General features: G+C 35.7%; 1 protein-coding gene across 3 annotated transcripts in view; it reads left to right on the plus strand.

Annotated features, from left to right (window-relative positions):
* CLSTN2 (calsyntenin 2) overlaps window positions 1-18,995 on the plus strand; it is a 334,315-nt gene that overhangs the window by 7,241 nt on the left and 308,079 nt on the right. The window contains exon 1 of one of the 3 annotated variants that reach the window (XM_071812442.1): window positions 7,042-7,119. The exons of the other annotated variants lie outside the window; for them this stretch is intronic. Within the exon in view, the coding sequence (XP_071668543.1) occupies window positions 7,056-7,119 (64 nt within the window). The 5' untranslated portion in view covers window positions 7,042-7,055. Of the gene's footprint in view, window positions 1-7,041; window positions 7,120-18,995 lie in introns of those variants that run through there. 3 annotated transcript variants of the gene reach the window in all.

An 18,995-nucleotide genomic window follows, 5' to 3' on the forward strand; every position in this document is an offset into this window, starting at 1 on the left:
TCTACTGAAGGACTGAAAAACTGTAGAGAAAGAACTTCTGGTTTCTTTTTAGTGTTTTATTAATCAGGGTGTTTAAGCATGCTAATAAATACACCCAGTTGGAGAAAATGGTGCACATTCGCTGTGTGGCTTTGAGCAGACATCTACAGGATGCCTGTAATGCTTCAGTGTTTTGTTTTCATTTATGAACTGCAAATTTACTGTATAGACTAGATTAATGAGGAGAAATTAAATATTTTAAATGTTTACCTGTAGATTTCTTAAGTGTACTTTAGGAGGGTTCATCCTAGATGACTTCCCATTTTTGCTGTATATATTCCAGTAAAAACAAATATGATGACTACTTATAGCTGTTTGAGTAAGGCAATGAGTAATTAAGAGTACGCTGTTAAGACATTGTGCATTATAATGTGGCATAAAAATTACAAGAAAATTCTTGATAAAATCACCATAAGTGCTGTAGTCAGAAAAATGGCGTGTATCTCTAAGTAGATCTGTTAATTTGGCATTTGTCATTCTCAATAATTGACATTTTTTAAAAAAGTTCAGTGTTTAAAACACACTGAATCTAAATGGGGTTTGCCTCCCACCGCCCTGTAAGTTTTACTTCATCTGGGAGATGGGTGATTCTTAAAATCTGCCTTGTAAGAAATTGCTGGTCTTTGTATAACAATTTTTTAAGTTCTGTTGCTTGGTGGCAAGATATCTCTGCTTGCCTTTTTTGGTATAGCTAGAGTCTGTATGAGATGTTCAAGCTTGGCAGCAATGAAACAAACTGTAAAAATGGTTCAGCGTTTTTGGTCCTTATGGAACTCAGTATCCTCAAGATCATTCAGTTGGAGTGCTGGTTGTCCAATATGTCATGTAGGGCTATTGGAATATGAAAGAGGATTCTGCCTGTTATCTAAAAGCATTTTTTTTTGAATTGGATATAAGAAGTATAAGTGCTGAATTACAATTCATTTTCATGTGACTTATTTCTGTATTGTTTGTAGCCATGGTTCTGCATGGAGCTGCAGTCTCCTAGCAGTTAATGCTGTTACTTAGATGATTGGTCTTTGTACTTGAAATCTTGACCCTGGTGAAATCAATGCATGATTTGTGATGTCTTTCAGTGGAACGAGGGTTTCATCCTTTGTGTGTTTTAGTATAAATGTAAACCGTTCTTTCAAAGCTTTTAATGTTCTTCCACTAATAGTTGCCTTTATCCAAACAGGAGGAATGTTTGATTTAATCTCTTTAACCTTACGATTTCCTATGGCATAACTACTTTAATTGAGTCAATAGAACAATTCTTGAGGTGTTTTTGTGCCTTTCAGAGTACTTTTCATTCAACTCAAGACTATTAAATGAAGTGTTGACCAAGATTGCTATCCTACATATTTAATTATGGTAATTCTTCACTATGCTGACTTTCAAAACACCTGTAGTGCGGTGGTCTGTTTTTCTCTAATTTCCTCGCTGACTGTCTTCTATCTCGTCCCTGTGATTCCTGTCTCTTGATAGTTAAATACTAAGCGTAAACACAAGTAATGCTGCAGTTTCCCAAGGTTTCAATTGTACTCATTTTGTCAAACTTTTCTTTTTTTTCTGTTTTAAATCAGGCTAATGACTTACGGTTGTGTATGCCAAGTTGTCTGCTCTTCTAGTAACAGTTATAAAGAATTACATTTAATTTACCTTACTGCTACTTCCCTATGCATATGTTAGGACAATTAAAATGAAGTGGGACACCTTTATTCCTTTATTTCATTAGAAGAAAATTGCCATCAAATGTAAATGTTACGATTGTGGTGTTTTTTTGATGAGCATTCATCCATCACTCATTTGCTAGTTGCTTAAAGTAAAATAAAATAGGTGAGGAAAAATGGACTCTGCTTATTTTGAGACTGTTTTCTTCTTGCTTTCCAACTTGAGTAGATTCTTCTCTCACTGAAATATGCACATGCTTATAAATACTACATGTGTTATATATGTGCTGCACGTGTCCCTGGCTGTTATCAGCTTACAAGGATTTACTGGTTTACAACATTTTTATTGACTTTTAAGCTTTCCCCCACCCCATAAAACCCCAGCTTCTGAAATCAAGAGACTAAGGAAATGTAATCTTTTATTCCTTTAAAGATAATAAAACCCTACTTGTAGTACGAGGGAGAAGTGAAAGGTAATGCAGGTATATCACAAAAGCTTACTAACACAAATGAAGTAATGAGCCTTTCCCTCATGACTGTGGGTTGTTTTGTTTTCTTACACTTGATTCTTAGAAATGCAATAAAAATCTGACTGTAGCTGGAAGACATCACTCCTCCCTGTCTGTACAGGGTTGCAAAATTGCAGTAGCTGGGTTGAATTTCTTGGTTATAAGCAGAGCTTGCAAAATATTGGTCGGTGAAACAAAGTTAAAATAGTCTGTGAGGTCTCTCGCATGGTTTTCTGTGTGACAGACATTGTTGGTTTCTAAAATCTGTTTTGGAGTTTGTTTCACAAAGGCTACTAGCGGAGGTCAATATATGACAGAATGCATCAGCAATAATATTTGAGATATTTCTGAAGAACCTGTATGGTGATCATAGGTTGTTTGTTTTTTCTGATTTCTTTTTGAGAGCTATTTTAAAAATTTCTGAACTACAGTTGAACAGATGGTATTTGCCATTGTAGTCACTGTTGGGAAGAAACAATGAACTTTTAAGATCTCAGTTAACAGAATTTTAAATTTGTGTTGAGAAATAAAACCTAAGAAGATTTAAATCAGTGTGATTGATCCTAAGCTGTTTTAAAAAGTCTGCATTATGATTGTGTTCTATGAATCTAGCTAAGCTACTTTCATAAACTGTTGATTTGGTTTTATAAATGGAAAAGTACTGAGTACTGTAGCTGTATTCCATCTTCAAAACCAGCGCAAACAGTATAGATTTATTCAATATTTTGCTGTACCAAAAGGCATGGGATACATAGTTCTTGAGACTAAATAATTTGAAGATGAACATTTTAAGGCTTCTTATTGGAAACTTTTTAAAGTTTTTTTTTCCTCTGCATTCCTTCTTTAACTGCAGTCTTTGGTGTTGTGGGGTCTGTAGACCACTTCCAATGACTTCAAAAAATAGTCAAGAAAAACAAGTCTATTTTTAGCAGACTTCTGTTACTATTCAGCTGTCCATCTCTAAATTTGTAGACATCCACAAATCAAGAATATTGGAACTACTTGTGAAGATGAGCAAAAATATCTATGAGAGAGTATTTTTGGTGGAAGTAACAAGACCTAAAAAAGTGTCAATCTGTTAATTGGATATGTAGCTGTCTCTAATAATAAAAGGTATTTTGTCAAATATGAATCCCTTCTTTTATAGCTTAAATTTAATCCATGTACGTTTGTATATGACGTACATATTCTTAACCGACTGAACACATCTTCATAAATGAATAATAGTCACTTCAAACTAATTCGTAAGTTGCCAGCTTAAATGGTTCTTTGCATGCTTCCAAATGTTTATTCATTTTTTTTTAAAAGTTTCAATACTTGAAGCCTCTTAAATCAATATGGTAAGAGTTTCACTGTTTTCACTAACAAACTGGAGAAGTATACATTTTAAAAGAGGGGATAAAACTACAGGTGGCCTAAGTCAGCAATGCCGTTTTAAACCAGCAGAGGCTGTGGTCCTATATTAAGTATATGATTTAATATGGAGTGGTTTTTTTTTTTTTTTTTTAAACTTGGCAGAAGCTTGCAATAAAGGGTTCTGTGTAATTTTTCTCAGTTCTGGAATAAGCGTTTGCCAGAACAGTTCATCAGACACATCTGGAATTTTTGGGGTGTATATGTATTTGGAAAAAGTGTTGGAAGTCTACTTATGTCTGACTTAAAAGATAAAATGTGCTTCAAAAGCTATATACTCCCAGTTTATTCGATGCAGTGGTAGCTAAAGCACCAATGGCATGTTTTCTTGGGCAGTAACAGCAATGTCAGCTTTGTCGGCTTCTACTGCTGGCTGTACTTTGCAGGTTGCAGCTCTAGTACTTAACGCAGGATTGCGGTGCTTGGCTGGTTACATTTGATTAGGAGGTAGCATGAGAGGTGCATTAGGACATACAGGGAAACAAAATCCTGTTCGTGTGATTGACTTCTGTGATGATTTTCTATATGTTTTTTGTTTGTTGGTTTGGTGTGTGGTGTTTTGTTCTGTTTTTTTTTTTTTTTTTTTAAGACCACTTTCCCTCAAACAGAAGGACACTCCAGTAGCAGTGGGCCATTGTGCACCTTTCCTTTCTGCAAGGGAGCATTTCTCAGCATGTGGAATGCACACTGGCTAAATGGGCAAATGGAAAAACATGGTATTTGCATGCCTGCAGTCTGCATTAGCGTCTGCAGAACAATCTACTGGTCCTTGGGAGTGTTAAAACTTATGTACAATGCGTAGGTAGGTATTTGGTGCGGAGAAACTGGTGCGATGAAGATAATCAAGGGATAGTATCAAGGACAAAATGTTAAGTTATGCAGTACTCTGAGAAGTGAATTGACTGTGCAGCTGAAAGGTGCCTTTATTTGGGAAGTAGTTTAATTTGACATGATCCTGAAAAAGGTAGTTGCATCATAACTTTAGGGGAATGTTTATTTTTGTTTCAGGGTCAAAATTACATTCTACAAGATGAAAACTTGTTTCCGAGTCTCAAAGAGTATATGTTCCTTGAGTTATAGTGGATTTTACGGTGGGATAAATCTTAAAATGCAATAATCACTTCTTATAACCTCCATTTGAACATGAAGTAGGAGCTAAACCCTTGCGTAGTTTAACTTAACCTTCTTTGGAAATATTTGAAACTGAACAATATAAATGCTTTCTGTACAGAATAAGGCTGTGTGTGAGGAACCCTTTCACAATAGCTGTTCCAAATACATCTTATTTTGTACAAGTAACATTTACTTAGAGCAAGATTAACAGAGGAAAAAGTCTTGGTATTTTGATAAACAGGCATCAGCAATTCAATTCTGAGGTTCCTAAGGCTTCAGCACGTCCGGTGCTACAGACCCTCACAGACAGAAAGGAGCTGGGAGCCAGGAGCCTTGGTGTTCACAAGCTCAGTCTCCAAAGATTTCAGATTGATGGGAAGACATTGTAAGCTTTTGAGTATCTAGCCTTGACTATATTTCAAGGAGAAGATCTCATTGAGGCCACAAATCCTAAACATAAATTAGGACAAAGAAATAAGGTGTGTTATGGAAACTTAATTACATACCAGCTTCTGTTTTATTGGAAGCTAATACAACTCAATATATTTTTTGCAAGACTTGCCAATATTGGCAGATTAGTGTTTTTAATGAAATAGCTGAGAGGTAAACTGGGACACAGGAGGAAAATGAATATAATTCTGTCTTTAAGTTTACCTCTTTCTATTCTAAAATACCTTCTGTGAAGTGCTGACTGTAGCATTATTGTAAGGAGTTTTGAGTTTATTCTTGTAAAATGTTTCTTGGGTATCTTTTTCCAGATCTTGTCTGACCCAGTTCTTTTAGCCTGACTCCACATTAGAGGTTTAACCAGTACTCCATATAAGCCATTACTCTGATATAAAATATGATAATTCCAAAATACACTTCTGACCTTTTAACTTTTCTGCTGCAATGAGTATAATGACGATGTTGAACAAAGGCAGAAATTGAAGGCCAAATATTATACTGGGGAGTTGAATCACCTGGGACCTGGAGAACACTGGCTATAATCTGTGTAAAGAGAACTGTTTGCAGTCTTTTCATGTGTATAACGTGCAGCTGTCTTTCTCAGCTATTGTTGCATGCACAGTAGGAGAAATTTGATGGCGGGGAGGGAGGCAAGCCAGAAAATGCATAGTAGGAACTTACAGAAGAACAGTGCCTGTGGGCTTTTACTTGTGGATTATTTTCCCTTATTCCTGGGTAGCACTAATAGCTGTGCTAATCCCTCCTCATGTTGGGAGGAAGAGGATAGGAGCGTGTGGGTCATAATATTCTACTCTTGCTTCCTTCTCTGCATCCTAAGGAATGTTATTGTACCGTATAAGTCTCCAAGGGACATGTAACTTTGAGCGAAAGGACTTTGCAGTTACAGAAAAATAAAGTTGTTCTCAGTTGGCATGTAATACTTTGGCTGGTTTCATGTTTGTTATTAAAAATTAAATCTTAAATCACTGTTCTAAATATAAAATTTATTAAAAAACTTCTAAACTGAAATATTTTCCTGATGCATATTGTATGACATCACATATAATAAGTCTATAAAAATTCAAAACCTTGTCATCTATATGAGATTGGGAAAGCAGATTAAATGGAGCCTGAATCCTTTCACATTCTCAGATATGTTGTGGTTAATGTTTTTTAAGGCAGGGCTTCGCTTCTGACTCAGTGTTTGTTGTTGCAGGAATTTCACCTGAAATGTGTGGTAGAACAACTGATACAACTTTCATCTCCGTTGTCATAAGTCATCTTACATTTGGTTTTCCCATTATTAAATGGAACTAATTGCTACCAGCTTTGTATGACCTATTAGATGAATAATACACTTTATTCTAAACTTTGAAGTGCATGTAGCAAAACTTTGAGGGTGACTTCAGTCCTTCAACTGGAAGGCATCTTATATGCTTTTCAAGATAAATGTTTCAGAACACGTTTGAGATGGACCTAGCTTGGAAGGACAATGAGTTCCCCTGTAGTCCTCAAAAAAATTGATCAAATTGCACAAGAGCTCAAGGGTCATGAACTCACCACTATTTTCTCTTCAAGATGTGTTTGATGGAGAGTGAACATGATAACTGAGTTGCAGAAAGGAAGTGGAGATGTCATTGTCAGCTTATGTATCCAAATTGTTTCTATGAACAGCATGACCCTGAAAATTTGCTGCACTGGTCACTGCAGTGATTTAACTGAAGACACTTTTGCTTCAGGCGAATTTCAATGCATTATTTATTTTGCAACAAAAAAAAAAAAAGAAAAGAAAAACTGTGCTTTTTTTTTTTTTCTGGAAGGGGAAAGTGTTATTCTGAAGTATGCTTTTACTTCAGTGATACATCAACTGGCATCGATATCAATGGATCTTTCTGCTAATTATAGAAGAGTTGAATCAGGCACAGTGTGCAAACAGTTGATCATATGTGAGTTTGCATACAAAAGTTCAGAATGTCAGCTAGAAATTGTGTTGACCATGTTTCATAGACTTTCTAGGAAACAATGTTCCACACTTTTTTTGACCTGAAGTAGAAATATAGTAGTCAGTATGCTTGAAAACTCAACAAACTAGGTGGGATCATGCTCTTTAGTGTTTACAGAAATGATGGAGAAGATTTACCAGTGATATTTGCAATACTTTCTATCTAGGTATGCATATGATAAATTGAAACTTCTACTTGACCAGTAAACCACCTGACTGCTGCTGGAAATAGACAGGTTCTATTAATACCACAGGCTTCAGCTGCACAGTAGAGAGATAAAGAATGCTTTTGATAGGTTTATTTGAAAATAAGTTCTCATCAGCTTCTGACTGCAATATCTTAGGGTTAACTTGATGTTACTTATGAGTCACTGCATATAGTGTGCTTAGCATGCAGCTGCATATGTGATATTTTCAAATACCAGTGAAAACGACACACAAAGGTAGAATTTGGTTTTGTGCACTTACATGTGCCTGTATTAGAGATCCTGCCATGTGTGACAATGAAAAATACGAGCTGGCATCCCAAGCAACTGTTATTCTCTGCTTATATAACAAATGTGAAACAGCCTAGAAACTAGTGGTCCATCTTGTCTTTCTAACAGTTATGGCAGGAATTAAGTGAGATTTGTCCATTCTTCTTCTGTATTCAGACTGGGCTTCAATGGGACCAGTTTTGGTCACATTGGTTTTGATTTGTGTGTGTCATTGTGTGTTTTTTTTTTTGTGGTGTGGTTTGTTTTTGTTTAATCTTCATTCGAAGTGGAGATACTGGCTTTGTTCATACTATAGTAAGACTATAAACTCACTTTACATATGCTAATGATACACTTTTTCTGCTGTAATTGTTGAACAAACTGTCTTTTGTGAATTTGACCTTGGTTTTCAAAAGCATCTAGATATCAAAATCTTCTCTTTCAAATCATGGGAATTATTTCTTGAGGTGAATAGATACCTTTGTAGAACTAGCTCAAATTCCAGTAAAGTTCTCTGTGTTCTTTCCTTCCTTCCTTCCTTGGGCAAATAGATATTTTTTTTTTGAGTTTTTGTTAAGGGCATTAACTTTTGGATGGGATAATACTGCTGAAGAAGTGCTTTATTTGCATAAGAAATCACTATAATGTAGTATTGATTGCTATTCATGAGTACCAATGTTCACTGAATAGCTTGGAGAGCTAATTAAAAGTTACAATGTACTTTATTCCTCTTTCTCTAGTTAATGTTTCTCTTTCTTGTCAAATTGTGAAGTTGGTTTTTGTCTTCAGTTTTTAAAAATAACTTGCCTTTTGCACAGTCAAAAGATCTTTGCAACCTCTTTGTGAATTGTTCATGTGAAAACTCAGGGTAGGTGGGCTGAAATCTCCTGAGACTTGTTTATACCCTTTTTATAACTCAGCTAAGTGTGATGAGAGTGCTGGCATGTTTCATGGCTTCTTGATATTAGAGAGTTTCAAAATTTTAGAGAAATAGAGAGAAACAGACTTGATTTAAAAAGAAGTTGTCTTTACATAACAAAATTGTAAATGTGTTTACAATCTTGTGTTAATCACATTACTACCTGGCCAAGTAATGTGGCTGCTAGTGTTGTGTTGGAAGGTATCTTTGAATTAGTTTTAGCCATCCTTTAATTTAGTCGATATATTGTAATGTGCAGGAAAAGAAGACAAAAATGATGATCTAGTCCCTGGCTTAAGAAGTCTTTGAGATGAATGTTGTTTGAGGCTGGAAGAGTTTACTAGGAACTATTGCTTATGCTTGTCTTAGAGTCAAATTTTTCCTGTGTTTCTGGAAAAGGCTGTTTAGCCTGCCTGCACCTCTTGATGTTCTCTTGTTCTTCAGGTTATCTATTCAACTGCCAAGTCCTTTCAATCAGCGATATAATCCTTGACTCTTACTTATGGAGCATTTTTGCATAGGAGGTAATTCTTGTCATTCCTAACCCATCCCAGTGAAACTTTTGATTGAATCCTAACAGAAGTAACTAATATCATGAAGCAATTGACAAGGATATTAAAATTAAAAGTGGGATTTATGAAAATAATTTTTGCAGAAGGAAAATTGTGGTATTAAAGAAACGAAAAAGGCAGTTGATGATTTGTTCAACACTGTGAGCTTGAGGTGCGTACTGTTTGTTTGGACAAGGTTGTTTCTCAGCATGGTACTCTGTTCTGAAGAGAACATGTATTAAAAAGAAGTTTCATCACCACTACATCTGAATGCAACTGATAACAGGACAGAATTCACTGCATGCACTTTGTGCAGAGTTTTGTGTTTTATAACTCAACAACTTTTCATATAAAAAGTTGCACCAGCAACTGAGGGAAATTACTTAGTTCAAGGCTTAGGCTTACTAGAGGTGTTATGTGTTGCTGATTGGAATTTAAATGTATTTGCTAAGTATTTTTAAAAACTCTACTCTAAACAGGGATTTTAATGCTGTTAGCTCTTTTTAAATACATTTGGAGGAGTGACTCATAAAAATCTTTGCCATTTTAAGTTGACTTCTTGAAGAAAACTGTCATATGATTTGAGCACTCAACTAAAAATTTTATTTCAAAAATATTGTGTCATTACTACATACCCCATATTACTTCTGTGTATGTACACACCTTGCATATTCTGAATATAATGCATTATTGTATATGGAGTTCAACTGTGCTGTTCCATTAGAAGTAGTTCTGGTGAATCCATACAACAATGGACTGATTAGCTTTTGGGAACTGTTTCTGTAAATGAGAATGATGGATTTGATAACTTGTTACTATTTTATTTGAAATTCTTTCAAGAAAGATATGTAAATAGTTTGAAGTGCAGAAAAATTCAGATATGCTTTACATATTTCTGAATGATTCAGTGAAAAGACAAGCTTTTTAACAACAAGTAATGCCTTCCATTTTGTTATACAATGTTTTGTTCTGTAATCAGATGGCTCTTGGGTTTTAATATGCATCAGATTCTAATCCTTCTAATTATAATGGCTAATGGCTTTTTCTTTTTTTTTTTTCTTTTTTTTTTCCTCCTAATTGAAGTCAGTGGTGTGGCTTGTGAATTAAGGCAAAAGTAAGGGGATCAAAACCTCACTTTCAGTTCCAAAATCACAATAATGCATGTTTTGCAGATCAAGACTAGGATCCGAGGAAGTATGCAACAATATGCTCTGGATTCTTCAAGGAGGTTAAACCTGTGTTTCTCAATCTGACTGTGCATTGTAATTTGCCTCAAAATGTAGCACTAGAAAGAAGGAGGGCTCTGGCCAGATGCTGTCACTCATGAGGGGCCATGGATCTGCTGATCTTTGTTCTTCCTTCTTGGTTCTTTGAGTTTCCACGGTCAGGATTTTGCTTGAATTTTATTTTCTCTTGCTGCTTATTCTTTGTGAAAGAGGCGATAAGCTTTCTACTTTAAATTCAGCACTTATCTGTTGAGAGATGAGCCACATTCTGTGAATATCTGGCTGTCATCTGTGCTATGCTGCCGGGCCATCTCTTCAGATGTTTTCATTTTGTGTAGCTGGTATAGTGAGGAATGAGGTTATGAGCAAGGACCACAAACAATGCTTGCTTTCTTATATGGAGCCAGAACATGGGCTTTATCTAGCACCTTCTGTTCTTGTGAATGGGCACGATGATCTCTAAATTCTCTTATAAACTAACTGGGTGATGTTGGTAGAATGAATATGTGTCATTCCTTCTCAGCTGTGCTGTTAAAGCACACGTGAAAAAGGTAACTTGATTTATAGAGTAGTCATGAAAACTTGTTTATTTTCCACTAAAACCTATGAAGAAAACAGCTTCCATGGCCCAAGTATCCTAACTGAAAATTTCTGGTTGGCTTGCAGGTACTCAGACTAATCTCTTCTTTGCTTGATTTCCGTTTTCTCTGCTCTTGCAATCTGGAGCTGCCCTTAATGGCATACATTGGGGGCTTTCCCTTTTAAGTAGTGCAGTAAGTCTAAGGATGTCTATACACTAACGTGGAGAGCGTACTAGCCATACTGGCACTGTCGGTTTCTTAGGCCCAGTCTGCAGTTCTTCCCATCCTTTCCCTCAGGTTTGTACTATTCCTGAGAAATGGTTTAAGATTTTTTTTCTTTTTTTCTTTCTTCTCTCAGGTGACTCTGGTAGCTTTTAAAGAACCCTTTGCTCTTCCATTCTGTTTTATCGAAACTGGTAGATATGATAAAGTTGATTCACTTATTATTTGGATGACCTCGAGAAGACAGTCTATGAGTTGCGTCCCTCACCGCACTGGAGAGCGTGCCAGCCCTGCACACAGGAGGCATTGGCGTGCTTGGTAGTGCTGGTTGCAGCTGTCCTGTGATGCTCTCCAGAGCCAGTTCTTCATCACAGACTCTGACCAAGCTGAGGCTGAGAAGTGGGTTTGCATTTGTTGAAATATTTGAGCAGCATCCTGGCTTGTTCTCCAGATGGTCCAAAGGGTGAAAGCTTCTCCTGGAGTGTACGTTTTTGCAGCTTCTCTGCTGCAGGACTGTGAATGCTCTCAGTCTGTGTTCAACAAAGAAAAAGGCCTGTGTCAGCTTTCTTCTGTACTGTCATAGCAACCGATGGATAATGAAGCAAGTTATGTGCACTCTGTTTATGAACAGAATTTGGGTATAAAAGAAAAATAATTAGGGAAACAGCGCAGTCCAGTGTATGAGTGATTTTCCAGCCCCTGATAGTGGTGCATTTGGCACAGTGTCTCTTTCTCCAAACTTGCACGTCTTTCTGCTTTGCAGTTTTTCATAAGGAGAGGATGTAAATTTCATTTTTCTAAGCATTCCCACACTATCTGAGAAGTGTCTTATTTTCTTGTTTATGCTCTAATAGTTACACTTTATTCCTTGAACTAAATTGCAATATTAGTGTCCATTTCAAAAATAATTTTTAAAATTGGTAAAAATTGCTGTTAATTACTGCTTTGTAAGTTACTCCTGCACTATACATCAAGCTAACCTTTCATTTTTGTATATTATATCCTTACAATGTCATTGAAATACGCTAGACTTCACCTGGCACAGTAGGATCCCAATTGGTGACTGGGGCATGTATTCATTACTGACGTACGAATGTACAGTTTAGCATGCAATGATTATCCAGTGGTTGGAAATTGGTGTCCAGAGCTTTAAGAATATTTCTGTTCTTAGGGTTTGCTAGTTTTCTTGTCACCCCAATTTATGGTAAATTTCTCTCCTAGCAAAAGAAGTAAAGGAGTCCAAGAACAGAAATAGGAGAAAAGTTTACAGGCTAATTTTATTTATTTATTTTCTTCCCCAGCAGAACACTTGGTTCTTGTTATCTCTACTTTCCATTTGTGTAGGTTTTCAGAGTTTAGCATTTCTATGTAGTGTAGAATATGGATGCTATTCCTAATAGGTATGAATTTATAGATAAGAATTATTTGAAGAGGGGAAAAAAACCACCCACCAACTCCCCAAGAGCAACCCTATATTGTAATAGAGATGCTATTTACACTTGCATTTTATGTATTTATGCATAACAACTCTTGGCCTTGATTCTGAAAGGAACAGTTTTCTTTCACTTTCTTTGTGAGGTAAAGCTAAGAATTTTTTGTTTTCATTTTTCTCCTTAAAAATTCAATATTAATTAAGTTTTTGTAAAAATAGGAGTTTTGCAAAAGACTTATAACTCCTATTAGTGAGGAAAATCAATAATGGAATAATGTTCATCTGTCTTCTTAGCTGGTCTCCTGAGATTCTGCAGGTCACACAGTAACATAATAAAATCAAACACAGACACGTTATTTGTTAAACTACACACCATGAATTGAAAATGAGGCCTGAAATGACTCTTTGGTCTCTCTCTTATTTTGCTGTTGACTCTTTTTTTTAATGTCATGAAATGTTAATGTAGAAAAAGCAAAAGTGGCAGAAACTACTGGTCAGATGGAAGTACTATGTTGCTTTATCAAGAGTAGCTGACAGATAAAACATTAAATATAATGGAATTGTTTGCATTGATGTACAAAAATAAGAATGAGGATAACGTCTCCAAATGCTTTATCTCTCATTAGGCCCTTTTGTAAAATCAAATTTGGTGGATAACATTTCAGCAGGACAAAAGGGGGACCTGAAATAATGCGTGAGCCATTTTAAAAATAAGTCTTAATTTTTTTTTTCCTTCATAAAATACAAGAGAAAATAATATAGCCATGGGTGCAACAGTGGGGATTCCTTCTTATTTGAGAAGAGGTCTCAGAATGCAATTCAGACAAAGCTTGATTTTAGTCTTCATAAGGACAAAATTAAGTCAATTCATATTTTTAGTAATTTAGAGGTTTTTCCTCATTCTGGCTATTTTTTGTTTAAAAAATGTATTATATGTTTCATTTGAAAATACATGTTTTTAAATGTGATACCTTCTTTGTGCTGCAAGGAGATTCTTTCTCCTGCAAGTTTTCTTTGGTACAAGTCTGTGAAGAAACTGTTTTTACATTAAATTACAACTCATGTCACTGATTGCTCTTTGTAGATTCTCCTTTGCTATTTAACGTGCAGGGTTTCATATGACACGAAGTTAGAGGAGATAATAAAGGTACCTATGGTTCTGTTATGACTCTACATAAGGGATCTGTTGTTCTATCCTGCATACTTTAACATCAGCATAATGATGAGTTTAGCTTTCATTAACTAAGAAAAAATAGTACTAAACAAAAAGTCCAAGTTAATTTTGAAGTAGCTTACGATACTATAAATACAATCAATATTTGTAGTGGTTTAACCAGCGGGACAACACCATGTTTACGTGGTCCTTCTTTTAGATGACTGTATTAAAATGATTTAATGGGTTCTGGTAAGAGTGTACTGTATTTGCAACATTTTTTCTATCGAGTAAGTCTAGTCACAGTTCAAATAATTATTCAAGTAAAGTTCTGAAGTTTCTGTAATGAAACATTTGAAATAAACAAAAGTGAACAGAATATCTAAATAAAAAGGAAAAACTACTGTCTTTATTTCCAGTCATTTGTCCATAGCTCCCTATTCATTTTAGGACCTGTAAGATGTGCTTTGAAAAAAAAAAAAAGTTTATTTCTTTTATTACAGTGGGGAAAGAAGTGTTGCTGCTGAGGGAATCAGTGATTCGCACAAGTATGTAATAGCAAATTCAATTGAGAAAAAAAATTACTGGCTTCAGTGGTGGGCTAGAACTGATTTGTTCTCAGACACCACCACAAGATAATAACACTGTAGTGATATTCAGTGGTAATTGAAGGTTTAATCAACAAAGCTTCCTGTCTGAGAGCTTTTATATAAATGCACTGACAAGTCTGTTGCTCTTAAATGTAAAGGGTCTCTCAGATCTGAATCAAATAATTTATATAATCTGTGGGAAGGAAATATATTTTCCTCTTTAGAAAAATTAATTGGTTGAAGGTTCTAATTCCCCATTTTTGGTGCATTGGGTGTTTGTAGCTGTGTCATCAGAAGCTAGGGGATTTTATGTTGATATTGTCCACACTAGATGAAAAAACAATTTGTACGTCAGAGAAGAATATGGGTCAATGTTAATTCTCTTTGCAGTGACTATAGCTATTCCTCGATTAGATGCTGGACAGGTTTATATTAAAGATCTCTTCTCTGCTACTGTCCATGTGGCAATACTTGATGCAAAACCCAACACTCACAACTCAATTTTGGGTTGCTTTCGAACAAATTTTGTGAGGTGGCTTTCCGATGAATCTTTTCTTTGCATTGTCCATTTCATATCGTGACATTGAGTAATTCCAGTCCTGTGAGCAGTATGTGAATGCTGTGACCTTGTCATGATAGCTTCCTTTGGCACTGGTCACAACTTGCCACCTCCTAGTATTTCAAAAGTATTACTGTGTTTCCATAACACATCGCACAGAATATTGTATTTTCTGTTTATTCTTTTAGATGTCTAAATATACTTGCTATGTAAGGGATCTTCATTCCCTCCTTTCACATGTCTCTTAAAAATATTGCATGAAATGTGGTGTGTGTGGTTTTTGGTTTTGTTTCTGGTTTTGTTTGTTTGTTTTTTGTTTTTGTTGTTTGTTTTTTTGTGTGTGTGTTTTTGTTTGTTTGTTTAATTGATGAGGAAGTATAAGTGTTGATTTGGGTTTTTCTTAGGGTTCTGTAAGCATGGTGTCAACTGGGGTTCCCTGTAAATGTAAGGGTCAAACACAGGTATTCCTTCATCTGATCAGGAAATTGAAAGACGCAAAAAAGTAATATTAAATTGATTTCTACCTAGACAGTTCTGTCTTTCACATGCTGATATTGCTCATTGTCTGAGAATATGTAGAGACACCTGGAGTTTGATGCAGATATTGATGTTAATGCAGCAGCTTCTGAGGCATAATTAGGATGATAAACAAGATGATTCTTTGGTTAGATTCTTCTGCCACACACTGCCATGAAGCTACAGCTTAGCTTGTAGCATGCTGGAGGTAAAAATATTGCTGTTGACTGAATGCAATGTGAAATGTTCAGTCCGTGTTCAAATCTGAATAATGTTTTTAATGAAAGTAAATGTCTACGGTAATCAAAATCCCTGTGTAATTCTTTAGCTACATTCTCAATATGAATTGATGTATTTTAGATGTTCTTTTGCTTAAAAAACTACAGTCAGTGAAGCATTTCCTACAACATAATACTTCTTTGAAAAGGGATAGGAGTGGGGGTAATTGCAGTAGAATTTTTGTGAGTAGAAGCTTTAGCAGTAAGAGCAAAGCATGAAATATTAGGTGCATCTCTCCCTAAATTGTTAAAATCTGTTAGTGCCTTAGTGAATATGTACTTTTTCACTTAAAAATTAAAAATCATTGTTAATACTGTTAAGCTTTTAATGTCTTGGTGAATTTCGTGATGTAATTTAAACCCCCAGCTGCTGTTTGCTTCATGTCAAAGTGAAAAAGATTAATCTTGATTTGTATTCTGCCCTGCAATTATGTAGAGGTACCGTGTGCTCTATATTGTATAATCTAGTATAGCAGGGGATTACTCCTAGTCTTCATTCAAGGAGAAGTTGTGGTTTCTGAAGGAAGAGTTTAATTTCAGCCAAGAAGTTTGTGGTGGATCAGAACAGAAAGCCTGTGTATCAGAAATACTTCTCAATTCATGCGAGTGTTTGAAATAGCGCTGTAAAAATAGTAACAGAATATGAGTGTCCTCTGGAAGACGTGCTAAGATGTAAATACAAGGTATGCAGGGGTGTAAAGATGCCAAAGGTAGTAGAAACAAGAAATGGAATTTGTGGGTTTTTTTGAGGAACCTGTGTGGCAATCGGAGTGTGGTTTCCTAATAGGCAGAAAAAGATGATTTTTCTCTATATACTGTATTTCCGTTCTGTAGTTAGGCCATATGACTTGCACTTGAATTTGAATGGTTTAAGTAGAATAGGCAATGTATGAGCTATCCCAAAGCAGAGACCTATTGCATGTACATGGTTTCTGTATTTTTGTGCATGTTTCCATGGCTGTGTTTGTTGGTACATTTGTCCAGAGGTGCTTGGAAGCTTTTCCTTTAAATAAGAGATTTTGTGAGTTCCTTGGATAGGATCACAAGAAGAGATTATGAGAAACACACAGAGATTGTCAGTGTGGTAGAGTCCTTGTCTTCCCCAAGGAACGTTCAAGCTTATGTTAAAAGGCAGCCATCTCTAATTCATCCTTCTTGCTACACAACTGCCTACAGTATCAAGCAGAAGTGAGCATGGGCTTTAAGGTGCAGAATTAGGACAGAAACAGATGAGAGGACATACTGTGATTAACATGACGCTGTGCTCTAAATTTTAAGATTTGCCAGTTGGTCTGCTCATAGCAGTCTGATTTTGGGGAGTGAATATGATGCAGATGGAGAAACTCGTGAAAGGCATTTACAGTTGGTTTTTTTGCTGTAGAAAACAAGGCTGACCTAACTGATAGAGCTTTCTCTGCTCTGATCGCTGTGGCCTGCTTATTTTTGTTTGCTTGTCTTTTCCCTCATCCCCCAGTTATAAGATCAGATGTTACTATGTAATGCTGTAAGACATGCAACTGAATCTGGAAAAGTAAATAAAATATTTTCCAAGAACTCATCTGAAATTCTCTATGTTGTGGCTGACGTGGTGGCATCTATTTGACTTTCTCTTGTAGCATTTCTGTTTGCTTGACACAGTTTTGAAATATGTTCTTTTCTGAAAATGTTCCAGCTTCCATGGGATTTTCTCTGAATTTTCTACTTGTCTGAAGCGTTCTTGGGGCTCAGGCCTTCTGTATACGTTGATCTCAGTTCAAGAGACTGTAAATCGCCTTGTTGTTTTTCATGGGATTATTCATGTTATTGACTGGGCCTTGGGCAGCACCTGACACAGCTGGGTATGTGTTCTTCCAAAATCCATTTTGCTGACAGTTGCATTAAACAAACAATTACTCCTATTACTTGTTTTCTGCAGCTGTGAACCAGTAATGCCAAATAGTTTTGATGCAGTTGTGCTCTTGATACAATTAGGATGTCGCCTTTAAAAGCAGAATTGAGGAGCTCAAGTCCGTGAAATCAACAATAAAGATAAATAGGAGAGAATATTTACTGAAAGAAAGTGAAAATCTTGATAACTGTGTAAAGATCACTGACTGAATTAGTAAGGAGTCAGTCTTTCAGTGAATTCAAAATTTCTAGTAAGACGATAGGAGTAATTACAGTTTAAAAATTTTGGTGTGGGTTCTGAAAGGAGGAACATAGATGCATCTGCTGTTGTGTATGGATACACAACCAAAGAAAAACATATGACTGTCTTTTAAACATCTGGAAGACTCAGAGTGAAACTCTAACTGCATTGTTGTCTGAAATTTTTGTTAGTCCTCCTTTACTAACCCAAACTATTTTTTGTAGCAAATAATTAGTTTGTTATTGTTTAAGAAAATATCTTCAGCCTGTTTTGTCGAGAGCTGAGGAACTGAAATTTAATTCTAATATTGAAACTGGGTCTGCAGATTTCCCATTTGCTACTGAGAAAATATATCCACTTCAACTTGTAAGTGATAACTTAAATAGATTTCTACAGAAATACTGAATGCTGAACACATTGAGATGCTTTGCAGACTTGCAGTTTTTCATAATGTGTCAAACTACATTTAGTATTTTACGACTCTTTTAGAAACTTAGGTAACAACTGCAGTTGTGTGTGACGGTTTTTGTAGACATAAAGAAGTTTATAAAGGCTTAAGCTCCAGTTTGGTTATTTCAGGATTTCTCCTTTTGTCTTTCTCCTTTTTTCATTCATCAACTGTCATGGAATTCTCTTCCACTTCCCCAGTCAGATTGTTGTTTTGAAGGGTGAACATTGCTCTTCTCCAAACCTTCCTAAAACAAAGTAGAAGTACAACCACAGAAGAATTAAAATTTGATCGCTACCAAATAAAATGCTCATGAAATTAAATACTGTTTCTAATCACGTGAAATAATGGAGGTCAGCTATAGCAGGAAAAAACCCAAAGTACTGAAAAGCAATTAACTTTAAGGACTAAGTGATTTCTTTCAATTTTGATCTAGCTATTCCTTTATTATCTCTGCTTTGTGAGCAGAGCAGTAGTTCTTTCTGAGGATTAATGTTAATAATAATAAGTGGTGTGTCTAAATAACCCATTGCTTTGAGTTCTTTTTGACCTCTTGGGCAATGTATTTACCTGAAATGACTTTGCTGTGACTGATCAAAAGGAATAGACGAACATAAGAATGCAAGTAATTAAAAACTCCCCAAAGTAGTTGTAATGTTGCTAAACACAGCAAAACTTTTTTTTTGAAAATGTTAAGGTAGATTTTCTTTCCAGTGAAGATTGGTTGTCTTGTCTTTTCAG

This window comes from Patagioenas fasciata, chromosome 9, assembly GCF_037038585.1.
Source record: "Patagioenas fasciata isolate bPatFas1 chromosome 9, bPatFas1.hap1, whole genome shotgun sequence".
In the NCBI taxonomy this organism is placed as follows: domain Eukaryota; kingdom Metazoa; phylum Chordata; class Aves; order Columbiformes; family Columbidae; genus Patagioenas; species Patagioenas fasciata.